Below are 18335 nucleotides of genomic sequence, written 5' to 3' on the forward strand. Positions count from 1 at the left end.
TAAATATACACAAAATATATTTTAAATATACTTTAGCAAGTGTATATTTAGACTTGGGCAAATATATATTTTGCTCACTTAAAGTATACTTTTATTTAATATATTAAAAGTGTATTTTGGTACAATTATGTTTAAGTGTGTTTAAAGTTCTAATTTCGAAATTGGTACACGTATACTTTTAGTATACTTCAGATATACTTATAGGTAGCACACTTAATACTTAGTATACTTAAAGTGTACTTTCACAAATTTAAGTATGTTTGAAATATACTAAAGTATATTTTTTTTCCCACCTGGGTATAAAGTTAAATGAATGCGGCAAATAGGCTAAGCTATCAGGCACTGCTACTAAAATCCTAACGTGGCTCGTGGTTAAAAAAACAAACTCAATTGGACGCAGACCTGCCGCAAGACTTTGGTGATAGCAGCTGCTGATGAGCTCCATACTTGAACTCCAAGACCCACAGCGGAGGAAAGGTCAGCCACAATTATAAATAAGAGCTTGGGGTCTGTAACATTCAAAGTGTCATTGTGGGTTGTTACTGGACAATAAACTTCTCCAGAAATGTGGCTGTTTTCTACACAATTGGCCTGAGATGACGTAGATCCTTTAACATGCATAATTAAAAAAAATAAAAAAGTAAAAAATAAAATTATAATTCTATACATCAAAGATGTTTGTTTTATATGATAAACTATAAACAAGTGAAAAAGGAAATTGGTATTTGAAAAGCACAATAACGAAAACTACATGGATAGACTGCCCCCATGTGGTCAGTCCGTCGTAAATAAAGAGTTTTAATCGAGATACACAGGCGCCACCTGTTGGTCAAACCTTGGAAACGTCATGAAAAGCATCTACAAGAGTCGTGAGGGCTTTCCAAAGGGGTTACTGCCATCTAGTGGAAGATTACTGAATTTACACTATGTCTCCTTTTAGAGCAGAGACCTTTAAGGTGGATCTTGCCTTAAACTTCAGTGATTTCTGTTTTGTGTGTCAAAGTTGGAAATTCTGGCTGTCATATAAGCATTGAAGTTCAACTTTCTTTATTAAACCTTCTAAATATTTGCTTGTGTGATACGCAGAAATACCTTTTTAGTGATTTATTCCATTTAAAATATGGATTTCTTTTTAGTTGTTTTTATTTAAATACGTTTGCGTGAGTGAAAAAAGAATATTTTGGAACATCTGTCCTTTTCTGGCTGTTTCATTAAAAACCCAAGCTTAAACTCTTCCTGTCTGTTGTAGAGGTTGGAGAGGTAAGAGCGGGCGGGGGATGACACAAGGACGGCGGGGGGGTTCGCCTCATTTCTCTGGAGCGCGGATCCAGCCCGGTGGAGAAGCCGCTCCACCTTAAGACCTCAGCGGCCCCGTTGCGCTCCCTCTCCCCGCGGAACGGAGCCGCTGGAAGCCGGTCAGGGCGCACCGCAGCCGGCTTGGCACGATGAAGGTGACTATGGTTCGGGAAGACCCGGCCAGACCGACCTTTTTTCCTCTCCAGTTGCACATCAGCCGCACATTGTTTGTCACTTCAGCTTAGATTTACAAAAAAAAAAAAAGATTAATAATAATAATAAATAAATAAAAATGCTGAGATATAAATGTCAGGATAGTTCACTCTAACCCGTTAAAACAAATTCAGAAGTTGAATTAAATTCAAATATGTCAGAAATAGGTACTGTGTGCAACTCTAAAAGAAGAAGAAGAAAAAAAAAGATTCCCCGTCCTCCCCAGTGATTGATTGTCATGGCAGCGCTCCAGGTCGCTGGTGCGTTTTCCTTGCGCACGGGTTTGGCCCCTTCTCCCAAATCAAAGAGCGCTTAGGAAAGGGGGTGGTCCAGCTGGGATGCAATAAATAGGAGGGACCGGCTCCTCATCTGACTGCAAGACAGGAGAACAGACCAGACCCTTCTATTCCCGAACTCAAAACCAGAACCAGAAACATCTGGAAGGGGGAAAAGGAGCGAGAGAGAGAAAGCGATCTGTTGGAATTTACTGCTGTTCTCAAGGACTTTTCTTCTAAGAGTCAAGTCTGCTCGTAACTTTAATTGCACTGGAATTCGTGGGTTTTTTTTTTTTTGGTTTTGTTTTGTGGAAACTCATAGTGGAAATAAAGTCTATTTAAAGGATTTTACTGATTGTCACTGTAGAGACTTTATTATTTTTATTATTATTTTTTAAAATAAATCCTAAAATATCCACTTGTTGGATTTCACGGCTGCATGATGTGGTTTCCACGCGTTTCTATTGGTTTGATCGTCCTTTTGTGCGTCGGCGCAGTCCGCTGCGCCTGGAAGGAGAGCACCGTGGTGCCGGTGAGATTGGACCAGTCGGAGAGCGCAAGCGAACCATGGCGGACTCTCTCCGCGGAGGAGGAGGAGAAGGAGGCGCAGACCAGGCTGTACCGCTTGGACGTTTTTGGGAAGAAGCTGGTCTTGCAGCTGGAGCCCGATCAGACTTTTCTGGCGCCGGGGTTCGTCTTCCACGTCGTGGGGAGCCCCGAGTCCGCACCGGTCCGGGAAGCCGAGGGCGCCGCCGAGCCGGGCTGCTTCTTCTCAGGCACTGTGAACGGAGAGAAGCGCTCCGCCGCCGCGCTCAACCTGTGCCACGGACTCACTGGAGGATTCTACTTCCAGGGTGAGGAGTACTTCATCCAGCCGCTGAACTCCAGCGAGCTTCTCCCGAGGAGAGAAGAGGAGGGTGCGCACATGGTCCGCAGGAGAAGTCGCGCGGCTTTGGCTGAGGAAGGCAGCTCCAAGTGTGGGGTCAGCGAGGACGAGGAGAGGGTGCCAAGAAATCTGGAACAGGAGGCCAGTCACGGAGCCCCTAACGCGGACCAGACAGGTAATAATTTGAAGCTAATATGGAGTGCATTGTACGCACTATTACTCTTTTTTTGTTTGTTTGTTTGTTTTTTTTTGTTTTTTTGTTAGAGTGAAAGTAATACTGCAACAGAGAAGAAAAGACCACAAACGTTTTCTTCAGATTGTGCAATATAATAAAGCAAAAACTAATTTTTATGTTTAAAAAAAAGTTGATGAAGTGCTGTGCCGATATTGCGCAGCATGTGACATAAACTCATCCATCTCTCAGTTTACAGGCGAGGAGATAGTATGGAATGCCAAAAGTGCCAAAATGTCAATTAAAAGAAATTTTAAAATATAACAAAATTTGAAAGAAATACATTTAATTAAAGTATCTTTTCTTCCTATATAGTGAATCTTTTTTAAAAAAACAAACACCAAGTCCATCATTTTAAAGTAATAATTATTTCATTATTCATTAAAATATGTTGTGAAAGATAGTGAGAGCAAACGTAGTGCCTCCTCCGTTGTTCAGATGTATAGTCTGATTGGTTAACTTGGAGCACCATGGCGACGCAGTGAAGGCGGGAGGAGGAGTAGCACAGAAAAGGGGAGGGGAGGTGGAGGTTGGGTGCAGCCGGGCCAACAGAGCCGAGACGTGTGAACTCGCCCCCTGGTACAACTCGCACCATCCGAGTTTATTTTCCTGAAAGGATTTTCTCCCCTTTCTCACTAGCATAATTTTTCCACACTAAAAGGTCAATTTTTAGACCGCCAAGAAGGAGGAGCCATCGGTGGTGTGAGGTGTGAGTCACAGAAGCCAGGCTGATTATTAAGGGGGGTAAAAATCTAAAGCATAACACACTTTTTCAACTTGTACAACAGTTTCTAAAAGTCTGTCGGACTCAATCAATCATTGAAAAACATTTTTTTTAATCATATGACCATTTAGTCTGATCTCTCCTGTGTCTCCCCTCAGCCAACCGGAGAACCAGGCGCTTTGTTTCCACCCCACGATACTTGGAGATCATGCTGGTGGCTGACCAGTCCATGGCCGAGTTCCATGGCGCGGGGCTCAAGCCGTACCTTCTTACCATCATGGCAGTGGCGTCCCGCCTGTACCACCATCCCAGCATCCACAACTCCATCAGCCTGGCTGTGGTGAAGCTGCTGGTGGTGTACGAAGAGGAGCGAGGCCCTCAGGTGTCGACCAATGCTGCTCTGACCCTTCGCAACTTCTGTCAGTGGCAGAGGCAGCACAACCCACTAAGTGACCGCCACCCGGAGCACTACGACACAGCCATACTCTTCACCAGAATGGTAAATTTGATTTGAAATGGTTAAAGGGGAGAAGAAATAACCTTTAGTCTTCACATCAACATTACTGTTCCCTTGTCTCCCTCTTTAGGATCTCTGTGGTGCCCATTCTTGTGATACTTTGGGGATGGCAGATGTTGGCACAGTGTGTGACCCTGAGAGAAGCTGCTCCATCATTGAGGATGATGGGCTACAGGCAGCGTTTACAGTGGCTCATGAACTGGGTGAGTGAATAATGAAAAAAAATCTTTCAAACATTATATAGTGATGTTCACATTCATAATACAGGTGCTAACACTCTAAATTGATATATTTCTCTTAGGCCATGTCTTCAACATGCCTCATGATGACGCCCAGCTTTGTTCAGGGGTCAATGGTGCCCACTGGAGCTCCCACATGATGGCTTCCACCCTGTCCAATCTGGACCAGCGGCAGCCATGGTCTCCCTGCTCTGCCCTCATGATCACCAGCTTTCTGGACAATGGCCATGGTCAGTGCCTGCTGGATAAGCCAGTCAAGGCTCAGCCGCTCCCTCAGCCACTGCCAGGAACAGTGTACAGTGCTGATCAACAGTGTCGCCTCACTTTTGGGGAGGACTCCCAGCACTGCCCAGATTTAAGCACCACGTGTGCAGCTCTGTGGTGCACTGTGACCACATCCAATGGTTGGGTGGTATGCCAGACCAAGAACTTCCCCTGGGCTGATGGGACATCTTGTGGGCACGAGAGTTACTGCTTGGCTGGACGATGTCTAAATAAGACTCAGGCTGCTGAACATCAGGTAAGACAAAATGCTTCTCATAACTTTTTGCTTTGTGTCAATCGAGTCTGGCATTCTCTAAATGTTCTGCTGTATGTTCCTTCTAGACTCCGGTTAGTGGTGGCTGGGGCATGTGGGGTCCCTGGGGTGATTGTTCTCGAACCTGCGGAGGCGGAGTGCAGTATTCTTTCCGTTCTTGTGACAATCCCTTACCGAAAAATGGAGGGAAGTACTGTGAAGGCAAGAGGATCCAGTATCGCTCTTGTAACACTGAAGTCTGCCCAGACACCAACGGTAAGAGATTTGGACTGCCACAGAACCATAAGTGACTGAAGTGGCTTAGTTGTCAGGGAAGAAGTAAATCTGATCTTTGTGCTTCTGCTACTTAGGCTTGTCGTTTCGTGAGGAACAGTGTCTGGCCCACAACGATATGTCGGCTCAAGTGTCGCTGGGTTCAAGCGACGGTGTTGAGTGGGTGCCCAAGTATGCTGGAGTTTCACCAAAAGACCGCTGCAAACTGGTGTGTCGGGCTAAGGGGACTGGATACTTTTTTGTCCTCAAACCTAAGGTAAACTAATAATACAAGTTTATGTTATCATTTGTCCCAAATGTCATATTCACTAAGATTTTTGTTATAAGACAAACTTCCTATCCCTTTGCTGACCCCAGGTGGCTGATGGAACACCCTGCAGCCCAGATTCCACCTCAGTTTGTGTCCAAGGACAGTGTGTCAAGGCTGGGTGTGATCGTATCATTGGCTCTAACCGGCGCTTTGATAAGTGTGGTGTTTGTGGTGGAGACGGATCTTCCTGCAAGAAAGTGTCAGGCTCTCTGGACCGTTCCAGGTAAGAAAATACCAGCTCTTCAAGGCGTTAAATCTTAATTTTATACCAGTATTACAAATTTATCAAAGTGTTTTTAATCTCTAAGTTTTGCCTCTATCTATCTCTGTTCCAGGCCTGGCTATCAGGATGTTGTAACTATTCCCGCTGGTGCCACCCACCTGGACGTTAAACAGCGTTCTCCAGGCAACGGCCGTCAAGATAACAGCTATCTGGCAGTGCGCCGACAGGATGGGACATATCTGTTAAATGGCGATTATAAACTAATGACCATGGAGTCTGATATCACTCTCCAAGGGGCATTGTTGAGATACAGTGGTTCTTCTGCCAGCCTAGAGCGTCTGCGAAGCTTTGCCCCACTTCCAGAGCCCATCACCATCCAGGTGTTGTCTGTAGGCGAAGCCCCAAGGCCACGAGTTAAGTACAGCTACTTTGCCCCTAGACCCAACAACGCTGCTTCTGCCTCTAGCAACAGTGGAGGCCGCCGCCCGTCAATTAATGCCATCCGGGAGTTTGGTGGAGCCGAGTGGACCCTAAGGGAATGGGGTCCATGTTCTCAGACATGTGGTGGAGGTCTGCAACAAAGAGAAGTTGTATGCTTGGACCCGCAGGGACGTACATCAAGAGACTGCCCTGAGGAGCTTCGACCTTTGGTCTCACGGGCCTGCGCCTCCCAGCCATGTCCCTCCTGGCTTCCAGGCCAATGGTCAGAATGCTCCAAGACCTGCGGTCGGGGGTTCCGCAAACGTCCGCTGCACTGCATTGGGCATGATGGACAGACGTTAACCCTTGACAACTGTGACCCCAAAGACCGTCCACGGCCCCTGCTGGAAATGTGCAATCAGAGGGCCTGCTAATGACTGCATCTATCATCTTAACTCCTTCTATTCTGCTACAAAAAGACAGATATTCCCTGCATCACTTTTCCCTTGGACAATCTAAAGAGGTTGATGAATGTTTACAACCAGAGCTACACATAAGTCCACAACTGTTGTGACTGTGACTACCAATATTTACCCATTCCCTCTCTCCAACCAAGGGCCGAATATTTAACAAACGTGGCAGCGGCAAAGGCTGACCACATCTTTACTCCTGTCCTGTCAGCAGTGGCACATCTTACCTTAATTTAGCAGGAAAGAGCATGCTGCTACCACACTCGGCGTGTTAGCATGAGAGTGTTTGTGTGTCAAAATATTTTTATGCATTTATATAATGTTTGTCCAAGCTGGGCTGGACAAACCAATAAGATGTAGTGTAGGGGATGCAGAGGGGGTGCTAATATTATGTATATAAAGAATTGCTCATCTACTTGCTCACCCCATCAGGTATGGAAAACATGATAGCTCATAGTGTTTATGTTCAAACCTATGTCCACATTTATTTATCAGAAACCTGAAGCACTTCAATTTTGTCTTCTTTTTTTGTTGTTTTTTTGGCACATCATGTTACCCAGTTTCTCAAAATGCCTCAGAACTGTCTTTTAGCCATATCTTGCCTTCATGTACACAATGATGAGGGGAGCTCAAAAGACCAAAGAGGAGAGCGTGAATGTATGGGAGTGCATGTGTGTGTGCGTGTGTGTGTGCATGTGTGTGTGCGTGTGTGTGTGTGTGTCTGTTTGGAGACTCAAAGAGGGACTTGTCTCCTGCTACTACTTCATAAGGAAGTCTCTCTTGCCTTCTGCGAAGGCTTTGTGTTTCATTTGTTCCTTTATTTTGTATAGAATATACGAACATTATTTATTTTTGTACAGCCTGTTAAATATAATCATTTGCCTTTTTTTAAAAAAAAAATACTATTTTTTATTGTAACTAAGATTACAGAAGGATGTAGACTATATAGAGTATTTATACGGTTTTATAAATATATATATTTGGTCCTAGATTCATGAATAAAGCATCACTTTGACTTGTTCAAGAGTGGTTTGTCTTGGGTCATGTTTGGGCTCTCTCAAGAACATCATCTGATGAATGAAATGTTTTCCCAGGCCAGTTTCCAGTCATTACGACGCTATTTTCAGAAGCCTGTTCTTGTAAAAATGTGATTCTTAAAGGTCTGTGGTCACTAAATAAATTAATATTCACTTCACAGAGTGCAAAGGAGCATAAATATTCTCTCTAAGATTAAATAAAAATAGTCCTTTGTCGCAGATCCTACGTATTATCTCTTAGAGGGCGGGGCTTAGCAGATTGCAGCTGGCACACACCTGCTTCTCATCAATCTCATCAGGAGGGCCAAAGGCCGTTCTGTTCCTGAGTGTTGACCCCGTGTCACACTAGTTAAAAGCTTCCTAGAAGCACACTTGACAGTCCATGGCTTATTTATTTACTCAATGTCACTTCCGTGCCCCAGCATGTCCTCTAATTAGGTCAAGCTTCCCACTACCTACATGTCCTCCCTATAATGGTTGGTTTCAAAGCGGGGCCGCCTCTCCCAGTGGCACAATCTACCTTTCCCACATGGATCTCCAACCACTCCAGAACCATCAGAGCCAATCTCCCAAGCGTTTATAAGAATCTGCAAACCAGTGAGAAAGTTTCCTTTAGAATATTTTAATATTCTAAAGGAATATTAAAACCCTTTTGTCCTGTTTTTTTCTTTCTTTGAACTTTGAACCTTTCAAACAAGGATGCTGAGAAGCAACATCTCCAAAGCTTAATGACAGAGGAATATCCGCACATTTTTCAGTGGGATATCTTTTTTTTATATATATATTATTTTTCATTTTGATTTTTACACGTCATTTTTCTGTACGCCACTAGAGGGCATCAATAAGCTGTTGATTTCTTCCTGAATCTTATGACCTAAACCTTGGTAGGCATGAAGTGCGTCTCAGTAAAAAAAATATAATGAAACTTACACTTTACACAATTTTTCTTCAAAGGATTATTATAAAAACTGAAAAGTTATGTTATGGTCTAGTTATGTGAAACTGAACCGTCTTGAGATGAATCAGAGTTCATTCGAGAGTCAGAGGACATGAATCCAGGTTCCTTGAAGTACAGAGTGAAGGTTCCAGTTTCTCAGGGTTTTTGTTTCCATGTCAACTGGTGTTGGTCCCCTTTGACTCCTGAAGTTCACAGTCAATGCAACTATTTTACCAGGAAATTTTCAAGCACTTTCTGCTGATAAGCTCTATAGAGTTGTTATCTTCATTTTCCATCAGGACTTGGCACCTATCCAGCAATGCCTAATATACAAAAACTTCTAACGTATTGAGATGATTGTGTTTTAATGTTTTATATTACGTATTGACTGGACTGTTAAATTAATCACTTAGCTCACAGCTTTAATCTGATATTAGAGCTCTGGGGATTTTTCCATCTCCCTCATGGCGCTGGATCACAATGAGGCCCGGGCTGATTGTGAGATTGCTCCGAATTACGTCACCCCTCCTGACGTAAAACAAACCTCGAGACACGCGTCGACTCAACAAGCTGACATCAACCTGAGTGGACTGGAACCTTTTGAGAACTTGACCTGCCTTCCCTCAGCATCCAAATTGCTTTAATCAAAGTAGGAGTTATTTTCGATTCAGCAATCAAGCGGTCCCCGAGTCTCATAGCTACTCTACACCAGCAATTTTCTGAAGCAAAACCATGTGAAACATAGTATAAAAAGGAAGAGAGGGGAAAAAATCTACTCTGTGATTTATTTTGATATGGTGCTCTTTAATTTTGATTGCACCATACCTTGCTTAAAAATTGTTTGGTAAATTTCCCCACTTGCAAGCGTCTCTCCAGCTAGTGGATATTAGAGTCACTGGAAGCCAGAGCCCACATTGAACTTCCTGTGGCTCTATATGGAAGACCGTCTTCCGCTTTGCCACACAAAGGAAATCATTAACCTCTAATTAATGGTGCTTATGAAGATTGGCCATCATCATCCTAATCTGTGATGTGATATAATGTGTCACTAAATGTGTCAGACTTAACATGATTTTTCTGTGTCGAAGTATTCATCGCCACTAGAAAGTAGATTTTCACTACATATTTCACTACATTATGGACATACTTTATAATAGTTAGGTATGGTTTCATTTAAATATCTACACAAAATTAACAAGTGGGACAAAGTTAATTTTGAATCATCTTGAATTAGCATGTAGCGACAGTGGACTCTCAGTTGCATTGTCAATAGTTCAATATACAAAATATTTAGCCTGCTAAGACCTTCTTCTAGATTATTCTACATTGAACAAAGACAGTTAAAAAAAAAAGGTTGGGAAAATTACATTTGTGAAAACTCACAAAAAAAAAAGCATTCCTGAAGGCTTTCTTGGTGTTAGAACCCTCTTAGATGACTAGTAATCTGGTCAAATCTGTCCAGAATTATCCCATTCTTATTATGGAGGACTTAAAGACCAGATCGGGTTTAATTTTCTACATTTACCACAGGTAGACTCCAATCAGTATCTCAAGTATCACAGGGAAATAAATGCAACTGAGTTCAACTTGATTGTTATCCCCAAAAAGGTGTAAATGCTTACCTGCCTCTTGTTATTTAAACGTTCACTACAGAAATGATTGAAAAACACACTTTCGCTTTGTAATTATGGGTAATTTTCTGTTTCTTTATAGAAAAGCAAGACCAATACATTTATTTGTAGAGTATAAGTAAGAATACCAAAATCCGTTTTAGCAATGTAATAAAATGTGAAAAAATTGGAGCTTTGTGAAAACCTTCTCTTTTTTTTTAAGGCAATGATAGAAAATGTCACTTTTTTTAGTGCTCGAACTGAAAATGCTGCCTGCTGAGTTGTACCTGCTTGTTTTTACATGTCTCTCGCAGCACTTTATTACAACTTGAAAGCAACATCTGGAAGGCATTATGAATCATCACTGCTCCACGTGGGTGGCATTTCCGAGAGCTAAATTACCCTCATCCTTTTGCCACCCCATGGTTTTGCCTGTAAAAGTTTTGTTTAAATTAGAGAAAATGTGATGAACTTTTCCCACCTAAATGTGAATGCACCGTGGCCTCCAGCTTTGAAGGTGAAATATTCCCCTTTTTTTACGGTGATGTGTAAAATTATATAGCAGGATGCTTTGGATTGCTTTTTATTCCCCTTTTAAGGAACTCATCATTTTACAACAGTTTTTTAAAGTTTACTTCTGTTGTCTTTTTACCTTAAAACAGTTAAAGATGGGGAAAAAACAGCCACAAACAAAAGGTAATGTAACACTCTGAACCCAATACGCCCTTTGTGAAAAATGGTGCTGGCAGCATTATGTTGTAAGGAATGCTTTTAGTGCATTGTGTTCAAACTGTAAACGCCAAAATCCATAAATTTAAGCTATAACCACAAAAATGCTAGCACTGAAGTGTTTAGATGAATGCCAAAACCTGGTTAATGAATGAGAAACTTCCTGTATCAAGCTGTATATTAAACATTTTTATTTTTATTGTATTGTCCCAAAACGTGTGTACAAAGCCTGATTTCCCCCCCTCAAGAGGACCAAAGCAACCAGAGAGCCGCAAATGGCCCCGCGAGCCGCACTTCAGAAGATAAGTGCAAACTTAACAAGTGGGGTAAAACTGGATGTCGTGCAGTCGTGCTGTGATTAAACGGGCCATTGTGTGACCTTGGGTTGGTTACAGTTTGATTCTGCTTTTATCTCGCCAGATGTCGTGATGTGGTAGCGCGTCCACGCACGCAGGTGTGCACGTGCCAAGAAACACACCGGTTTCCTTTTTTTATATCAAGGAGTAAACTGTCACGAGGGAAACGCGGGGACGAAGCGGATGTCTTCAAAATAAAAGCACCAAAAAGGGAAACGACTATCGCTGGGATACGTGTGTTTGTACTTGTTAGCTTCAATCATTTATCTGAACTAGCTAGTATAAAATAGCATCAAAATATGCACAGACTCGATTGTAATTTTATTACTTTTTTCCTTTTTTATATCTAAAATAAAAACATAAAATCACCATTAAAGGGCAAAAATGCCTTGTTAAGGTGTTAAGGTCACCAGCTGATGGTGGAAAGCACAAATTATTATTATTAACTATAGCAAGTTGTCCAAATCCAGATTAGCTTAATGGCGGATAAAAAAAGAAACGAATCCCTTTCAAATGTTAACACTTAATGACTTCTTTTCTCAACGGTATTGTTAGGGATAATTTGGCCTACTTCATGATGTCAGATAGGTTCTGTTAAATATATATTTTTTATTCTGAATTCTGTGGTGGAGGGGCTGGATGATGTTAGTGAAACTTCAACCAAAAATCAGGCAAAATAATGTGAATTTCCAGTTTTCCAAAAAGTAGCAAATCTAGCTATAGCCAGCAAGTAAGCACCAGATTGGTTTGGAAAGCTTTTTTTTCCTTTCCGTATATACTCAAGTTATATTAAACATTTAGGTGTGGGAATTAAAGCAAAAAAAAAAATAAAAACATGAAAAAAACAAAACATTTGCCTCACAGATTTCTCCTATTTTACTTTGAAACCCGTAACCGGAAGAGGTTTCTCACCTTGCCTCTGACTTCCCTCCTGCCTCTCCGCGGTGTAAACTCAGCAGGGGGACAGTGAGCAAACGGTGGGAGGAAAAGAGGGGGATAAAACCCTTCAGTCTGCCGGAGGTGTGGGGACGGGAAAGGCGTCCACACGTGGGGGGAGAACAAACCAGGAGCTTCGCTTCACAAAAAGGAAGAGAAGTAAGAGGGAGGAGGAAAAAAAATCCAAACTTTGACTAAACTGCTCGAGTGAAACATGCCAAATGTGTTACTTCTTTGAGAGAAGACAAGCGGTTTTGTCAATATCCACTACTGTCAGCTAGTTAGAAAACAGGACTGCTCGCAGCGGGAGGAGATCATGGAAAACCTCTGGAGGAGATGGAGAACGGAGGCGCTTAAATTTCTGAGGAACTCTCTGCTGCTTGGTTTATTCACGGGTAAGTCTAACTTTTAAGTCAATTTTTTTTTGTGACGATTTTTACCACTTCAGTCATTAATTAGGTCCTTCTTGGCGTTTTAATTAATAATCTGACTCAGAACCATCCCTGCTGGGATAAGATGAAGGAGGGATATTTTCAACAGAGTGGCACCTTCAAAACTGCAGGAAATTTGAGCTCTGGTGGGTTCAGAGGACAAGCTGATGGTGTGGAGAGAGGGAGAGAAAACAGCAGGCGGGGATAGAGAGGAGGGGAATGAGGGACATGGTGCCCCCATTGTCTCCCAGCGTGTGGAGAGACAGGAGCCAGGACCTCATAGTGGACCACCCAGACAGATGTCCCCAGGAGTCTGCCAGTGGGAAGCGTTTAGGGAGTGTGAGTCACCAACATGAGCAGCTTGGAGGAAATCAGAATAACCTTCCTCTGATTTAAAAACTTTTAAAAACTGTGACTCATCATAAATAGGCATTTGATTTCCTCTTTTAGACTCCCGCTCCCCCCTCCCCCCCCCAAAAAAAAGAAAATCTGCTTCCTTTCTATTAGTTTTTCCCACCTGTGTTTGAACTTCTTGCTTTTGAAACGTGCATATTTGCCTCCAGGCACGCATCATTCCAGCTTGAGTGATTGCTGAGACAAAGCAGATCCCTGAGCAAAGACATGTGTGTGTACACACACACACACGCACACACACACACACACACACACATACACATGCACACAGATGGGTGTGCTGCTTGTTTTCTGCACAGCGACATTCATCCAAGTTCCATGAAGCAAACCGTACAACCTTTCAACTTCTTGGCATTTTAGATTGCTAGATATGTGTATTTAGATCCATCCCCACAGCATGATGCTGCCCCCACCATGGATTAGAGATGAGCACATGACTAGTTATGCCTATTCTCCCTCCTGAGCTGTACTGTCTCCAGCTCCTCCAAAGTTACCATGGTAATTTTTGGCTTGGTTAAAGGGCCAGTCCTGTAATTCTGAATCAGACTTCACCAAAATCACAGTTTTTTTCTTCTTTTACTATTTAAATCTAACACAGCTGCAGTATTGTATATTTTTCTAATGCTTTTCTGCTTCGTCCTCCACTTTATGTCAAGTTTTGCCTACAGTTCTTTCATTTTTTTCCAGGCTTTGAGCTCGTGAAATGTCAGAGGAAAGGGTAAATCTTGCGCCCAACTGCTCTCCACATCCATTCCTGATGTCATCATTAGATATGTGTGTCACAGATTAGATTGTCGGCCCCATCCGGCACGCCAGCCTACAGCTTTTTATTCAACAGGTGGGCTCCGTGGGCCGCTTTCGCTGCCTCGTTCCCAGAAAAACAAACAAAGCAATTCATATCCATGAGATTGTAATTGTTGCTGTGTTTTTTTTTTTGTTTTTTTTTTTACCTGTGGACAATTTTGTATTATTTGAACAATTTGTAGTGAATATGTAATGGGTTCTGCTCAGCATAGCCAACCTGCTGAATCAAGCAACACAAAGATCATGACTCAACTCTATGGAAATAGTCCTAGGCTTTCAAAAGGGAAGATTTGTACATTTATTTGTATTTGCAGTCTGAGGATTTAGGAGGGATTTAAAAGGAGGACAGCAACAACGATGGGGCTTTGTGCAGTGGTCTCCATCCAGTGTAACCGCCGTCTGTCCTCATCCCCCGTCACTATTATGTCGAGTTGTGCTTATTTATTTTTATTTTTTTTCATTATTTACGCGTGAGAAGAGGGTGCTAATAAGAACACGGCCGTGTGTTTGCAGGTGGTAGCGAGGCACACTGTGAAGGCTGCATAGAGTACTGCTGTGAAGGCTCGCCACCTTTCTGCTGCTCCTATTACGCCTACGTCGGGGACGTCCTCTCGTAAGTAAACGCGCTGAGGAAATGTTGCTAAAGGACAAGCTTGTCTTTTTGTAAACTCATTTGTTTTCTTGCTCTTCTCTTTGGTAGAGGATTTCAATGAAATGTAACTTATTTTAAAGTCTGTAATGTGCAGGTAGGACACCTAGTTGAGGTGGCTACTGATTTAAGGTACCCAGGCTTTAACAGCCCCTATTGCCAGGAAACCTCTTATATGTCTGTGCATTGAATAATTTGTGCTTTTAGCCTTGGACACTCCAAAACGTAAAGTAGGTCCAGACTGTTTCTTCATGCAGCGTAACTGGTCAGATATTGGGTTTGATTTAAAAAAAAAAAAAAGAAAGAAAAAAAAAAGAAAGCAAGAAATATTGCAATTTGGATACTTTGGATTGTGGTTGGATGGTTCAAATGAGGGGAGACCAACTGTTATACAATTGGAGCAAAAGAGGACAGACTTGGCTGACTAACTACAAACCTGCTAATGAGCCCTTTCCTATTTTTCCCCGAGTGCCAATTCGCAGACTCCTCTGCAGCGAGCGCACATGTTCTTGTCACACGATTTGCGCACGCCTCACAGCTGAGCTAGATCAGATGAGGCGGCACATCTCCATGGCAGCACTGGAGAAGTGATGGCAGAGAGGAGAGAGCGTTGATGAAAAGCCCTCGCACGTCTGGATGGCTCATTGCGTGCGTTGTGTGTTGCGTTGTGTGTGTATGTGTGTGTGTTCCAGAGGCACCGCCATCTCCGGCATAGTGTTCGGCGTGGTGTTTCTGATGGGGGCGGTGGCGGCCCTGTTCCTGTGCGTGTGCATGTGCATGAAGAACGGACGCGGAGCGCGGGTCGGAGTTTTCAGCACCTCCTACATCAACACTGTTACCCAGGGTTACCCAGGTGGGTCGCCGTGTTTGACCGAAAGCCTCCTGCACCACACTGTAAACCTCTTTTGAAGCCTGGTTGTTTGGTAAAAAGTGGCACTTTTATGACGTTCGAGTACTTTTTTTAAAGGTTAATTTATTACCAAACGAGCAGTTAAATGTTTATTACCTGAAAAAGGGGTGTAATTATGAAAACCAAGAGTTTGATGTTTGCTATTATTGAACAAATATAACAAAGTGCTGTGGCTAAGCAACTTCTACAAGATTTTTAAAAGTATTTTTCCATTATTTTAAGAATAGAAAATCACTGTGCAAACCGTAGAATATCACTTTAAAATCTTTTAAAAATGCTTCAAACTTGAACTCAAAGCTAAAAAGAATCGAACTAGTAACCTTCTTTACACTATCATAACTCATGTTCACTTTTATTTCCTCTACCTGTCACACGATTTCAAACTTTTTGTACTTAGTTCTTGAGCTGGGCACCACATTTTGCTTGTGCACCTTTTTGCTACCATACTTTATCCTTCCACTGAACTTTCCACTGATATGCTTGGACACATCTCTCGGGGAACGCATTTCTGAAATAATAATAATAATAAAAAAAGCCCTTAATGTTCTTGTATAACATTCTACTTCTCAGAGAAACTGAAGTTTGAGTTTTTTGTCAGCTACGATCATCCATATAGGCAGAAATAAGTGCCTTGTACTTGTGCTGTGTTTTAATTTCTGGAATAAATTAGCTTTTTAAATGTATTCCAATGTATCAAAATACAGCAGCATGTAGAGATATACATGAACTTGCTTCTAACTTTACCAGCTGTCCACAGAGGTGGAAATGTGAAGCAGCCCAAAGAGTTTAGGAGTTTTCCTGGAAATTTTCTTGACTCAGTTTCCCCCTACGTTTTAAACTCTGTCGCATAAAGGAGTTTATGCGACAGAGTAAAAAAAGAAGTTGTTTTTTTTTTTTTTCAATACTTTTCTTTACAATAGATACATACTATTGTCCACCAGAGCCGGTGTTCTGTGACACTCCTCGGCCTTTGTGTTGCTATTTTCTCTCCTCTTCCTCATCATTTATTCACAGTGTTTCGTTCACAGCTGTGTTTCCCCTTCATGCGACAGTAGCTGAGCTGCTTTCGCGCTGCCCTGCGGCGCCGATCGTGTTTCACGAAGGCACCGCTTGACCTGATGCAGTATGAATGATTATGCAGCGTGTGCAGGAACACACGATGGAAGTCATTGTGTTTTGACACGGTGGTGTAGGTTCCCTGGTTCAGTCGCTCAAAGATCACAGCATGAGCGTCCTAAAGCTGTTGTTTGACACCATAAGAGGAGGCAAGGCAGGTTTGTTTCTAGAGTATTTATACACAGGGATTTAGAGGAAAGTAAAGGAAGAGGGATTAAAAGAACACATAATGCATAAACAAAATCTTTAACATTTATTTACTAGTAAATATTAAAATGCATTTCTAAATTAGATGCTAACCTATGATAACAAATACAAAAGAAATCTCCCTTTTAATGTTGAAACTAGAGTAAAGTTATGTTTTCATGATTTTCAAATTGAAACTGGAATCGGACCTATGATCTTTTGAGTTTAGGTGATTTTTAAACACTTTTTTTTTATATCTTTAATCTTGCATTTTGGTGGTCAAGGACAAAAACAGTCCCATAAATATTCAGTTTTTCGTGGTAAAGTCTGTACTTTATCATTTCCATTATAAATTAAAATTTTTCTCACAATAAGATTTTTCTTTTCTTTTCACTTATTTCGATGGGAGACCGGCTCAGCAAAAACTTCCCAATTTGTTATCTTCCCAACTCTTCCCATCCACTTCTTTCAAAGTGCAATTCTGTAATTCTACCACTAGATGGTGCAAGAGTTTCATTAAAAATGTTGTGGGCCTGATTCATGTTAAACCTTGAAGAAATCTCAATCTAAATCATGTGGTTTTAACTTTGGGTGTGTTTTTTTGGTTTTGTTTTGTTTTGTTTTTTATCGTTCTATAACCCAGGTCCTCCACCTCCTTACAGCTACGACTATGAGATGCACCCACCATCATTACGACCCCCACCCTACACCCCAGCCCAGCCTCAACAAGCCAACTACTCTCCGCCACCTCCTTACCCCGGCTTCACCCGCAAGTGAGTTCTCGCCATGCAGATCGCACGCTGGTTGGACCATAAATGGACACTCGTCGCGGTTGCTCTTCGGGTTCATCAAACTAAAATTCTCAGAATACCCCTCCCACCCCCCAACTCTGCTCTCTCTGCCCCCTAATGCTCAGCTTTACTGCACTGCCGCTGCTTTGAAGCAGAACCACTGGTGGGAAGAGAACCATTTGAGAGAAAATGTGGGTCAGGATTGGAAACGCACTCATGCCTCATCACGTCTGAAAGACTTAACTTGTTGGCAGCTTAACTGTTCTGACCTGTACTCTCTGCCCCCGTTTGTGCACATCAAAGGTATTGGCTACACTTTGATGAAAGTGAAGACCATGTTTTTTTCTTTTTTCCGCATCATCACGAGTGGGAAGGAATTGTCAGCGATAAACTGCGGACAACTTCTTGCTTTTTTTTTTGTTTTTTTTTGTTTGTTTTTTTCATTCTTAGAGTTATTCTGCTCCACTTTTATTTGAAACAATGATTATTTTTTTATTATTATATCAGATCTGGACCTGCTTTGTATTAAACTGAAAGACTTGACTTAATCCATTATAATAAAAATGATGGCTTTAAACCAGTCGGCAGCTCAAAACTGGACTGTAATATACTGACTTTTTTTTTTCCGCGTTTTAAATAATGCGGGGTATTTAAATGTCAGGGGAATTTTTTTTAAACTCAAAGTGACTTCACTGTGCTTGAACTGTGAATTGATGGGACTTCATCATTATAAATATCAGGTCAATAACTGTTTCTCTATTGTGTCAGTGCCTGTGTTGTAAATTAAAGATATGTTTTTGAATACAGAGGCAG

General features: G+C 42.0%; 2 protein-coding genes across 4 annotated transcripts; both read left to right on the forward strand.

Moving 5' to 3' along the window:
- Nucleotides 1-1762: 1762 nt before the first annotated feature.
- Nucleotides 1763-7642, forward strand: adamts1 (ADAM metallopeptidase with thrombospondin type 1 motif, 1). The gene is made up of 8 exons (XM_007565277.2): nt 1763-2845; nt 3785-4125; nt 4214-4346; nt 4445-4902; nt 4989-5175; nt 5271-5449; nt 5551-5726; nt 5839-7642. The coding sequence occupies exons 1-8, from the start codon at nt 2224-2226 to the stop codon at nt 6578-6580; spliced, it is 2838 nt and encodes a 945-aa protein (XP_007565339.1). The 5' UTR covers nt 1763-2223; the 3' UTR covers nt 6581-7642.
- Nucleotides 7643-12184: 4542 nt separating this feature from the next.
- Nucleotides 12185-18331, forward strand: cyyr1 (cysteine/tyrosine-rich 1). Of its 3 annotated transcripts, XM_007565278.2 has the most exons (5): nt 12185-12380; nt 12503-12616; nt 14384-14483; nt 15212-15372; nt 17394-18331. In XM_007565278.2, the coding sequence occupies exons 2-5, from the start codon at nt 12538-12540 to the stop codon at nt 17996-17998; spliced, it is 945 nt and encodes a 314-aa protein (XP_007565340.1). In that variant the 5' UTR covers nt 12185-12380; nt 12503-12537; the 3' UTR covers nt 17999-18331. The 3 variants fall into 3 exon arrangements, with proteins under 3 accessions (XP_007565340.1, XP_016533578.1, XP_007565342.1); XM_016678092.1 differs by having other exon boundaries at nt 12185-12616; XM_007565280.2 differs by having other exon boundaries at nt 12185-12616; nt 17375-17601.
- Nucleotides 18332-18335: the final 4 nt, after the last annotated feature.

The sequence above is a fragment of the Poecilia formosa genome, unplaced genomic scaffold (assembly GCF_000485575.1).
Source record: "Poecilia formosa unplaced genomic scaffold, Poecilia_formosa-5.1.2 Scaffold174, whole genome shotgun sequence".
Taxonomy (NCBI): domain Eukaryota; kingdom Metazoa; phylum Chordata; class Actinopteri; order Cyprinodontiformes; family Poeciliidae; genus Poecilia; species Poecilia formosa.

What these genes read in the sequence shown, in the direction of transcription:
- adamts1 (XM_007565277.2), top strand. Translation starts at nt 2,224, where the DNA reads ATGATGTGGTTTCCACGCGTTTCTATTGGTTTGATCGTCCTTTTGTGC. An exon ending in CCATACTCTTCACCAGAATG is followed by an intron (nt 4,126 to 4,213) that starts GTAAATTTGATT and finishes CTCCCTCTTTAG; the next exon opens with GATCTCTGTGGTGCCCATTC. An exon ending in TACAGTGGCTCATGAACTGG is followed by an intron (nt 4,347 to 4,444) that starts GTGAGTGAATAA and finishes TATTTCTCTTAG; the next exon opens with GCCATGTCTTCAACATGCCT.
- cyyr1 (XM_016678092.1), top strand. Translation starts at nt 12,538, where the DNA reads ATGGAAAACCTCTGGAGGAGATGGAGAACGGAGGCGCTTAAATTTCTG. An exon ending in GCTGCTTGGTTTATTCACGG is followed by an intron (nt 12,617 to 14,383) that starts GTAAGTCTAACT and finishes GTGTGTTTGCAG; the next exon opens with GTGGTAGCGAGGCACACTGT. An exon ending in TGTTACCCAGGGTTACCCAG is followed by an intron (nt 15,373 to 17,393) that starts GTGGGTCGCCGT and finishes ACCTCCTTACAG; the next exon opens with CTACGACTATGAGATGCACC.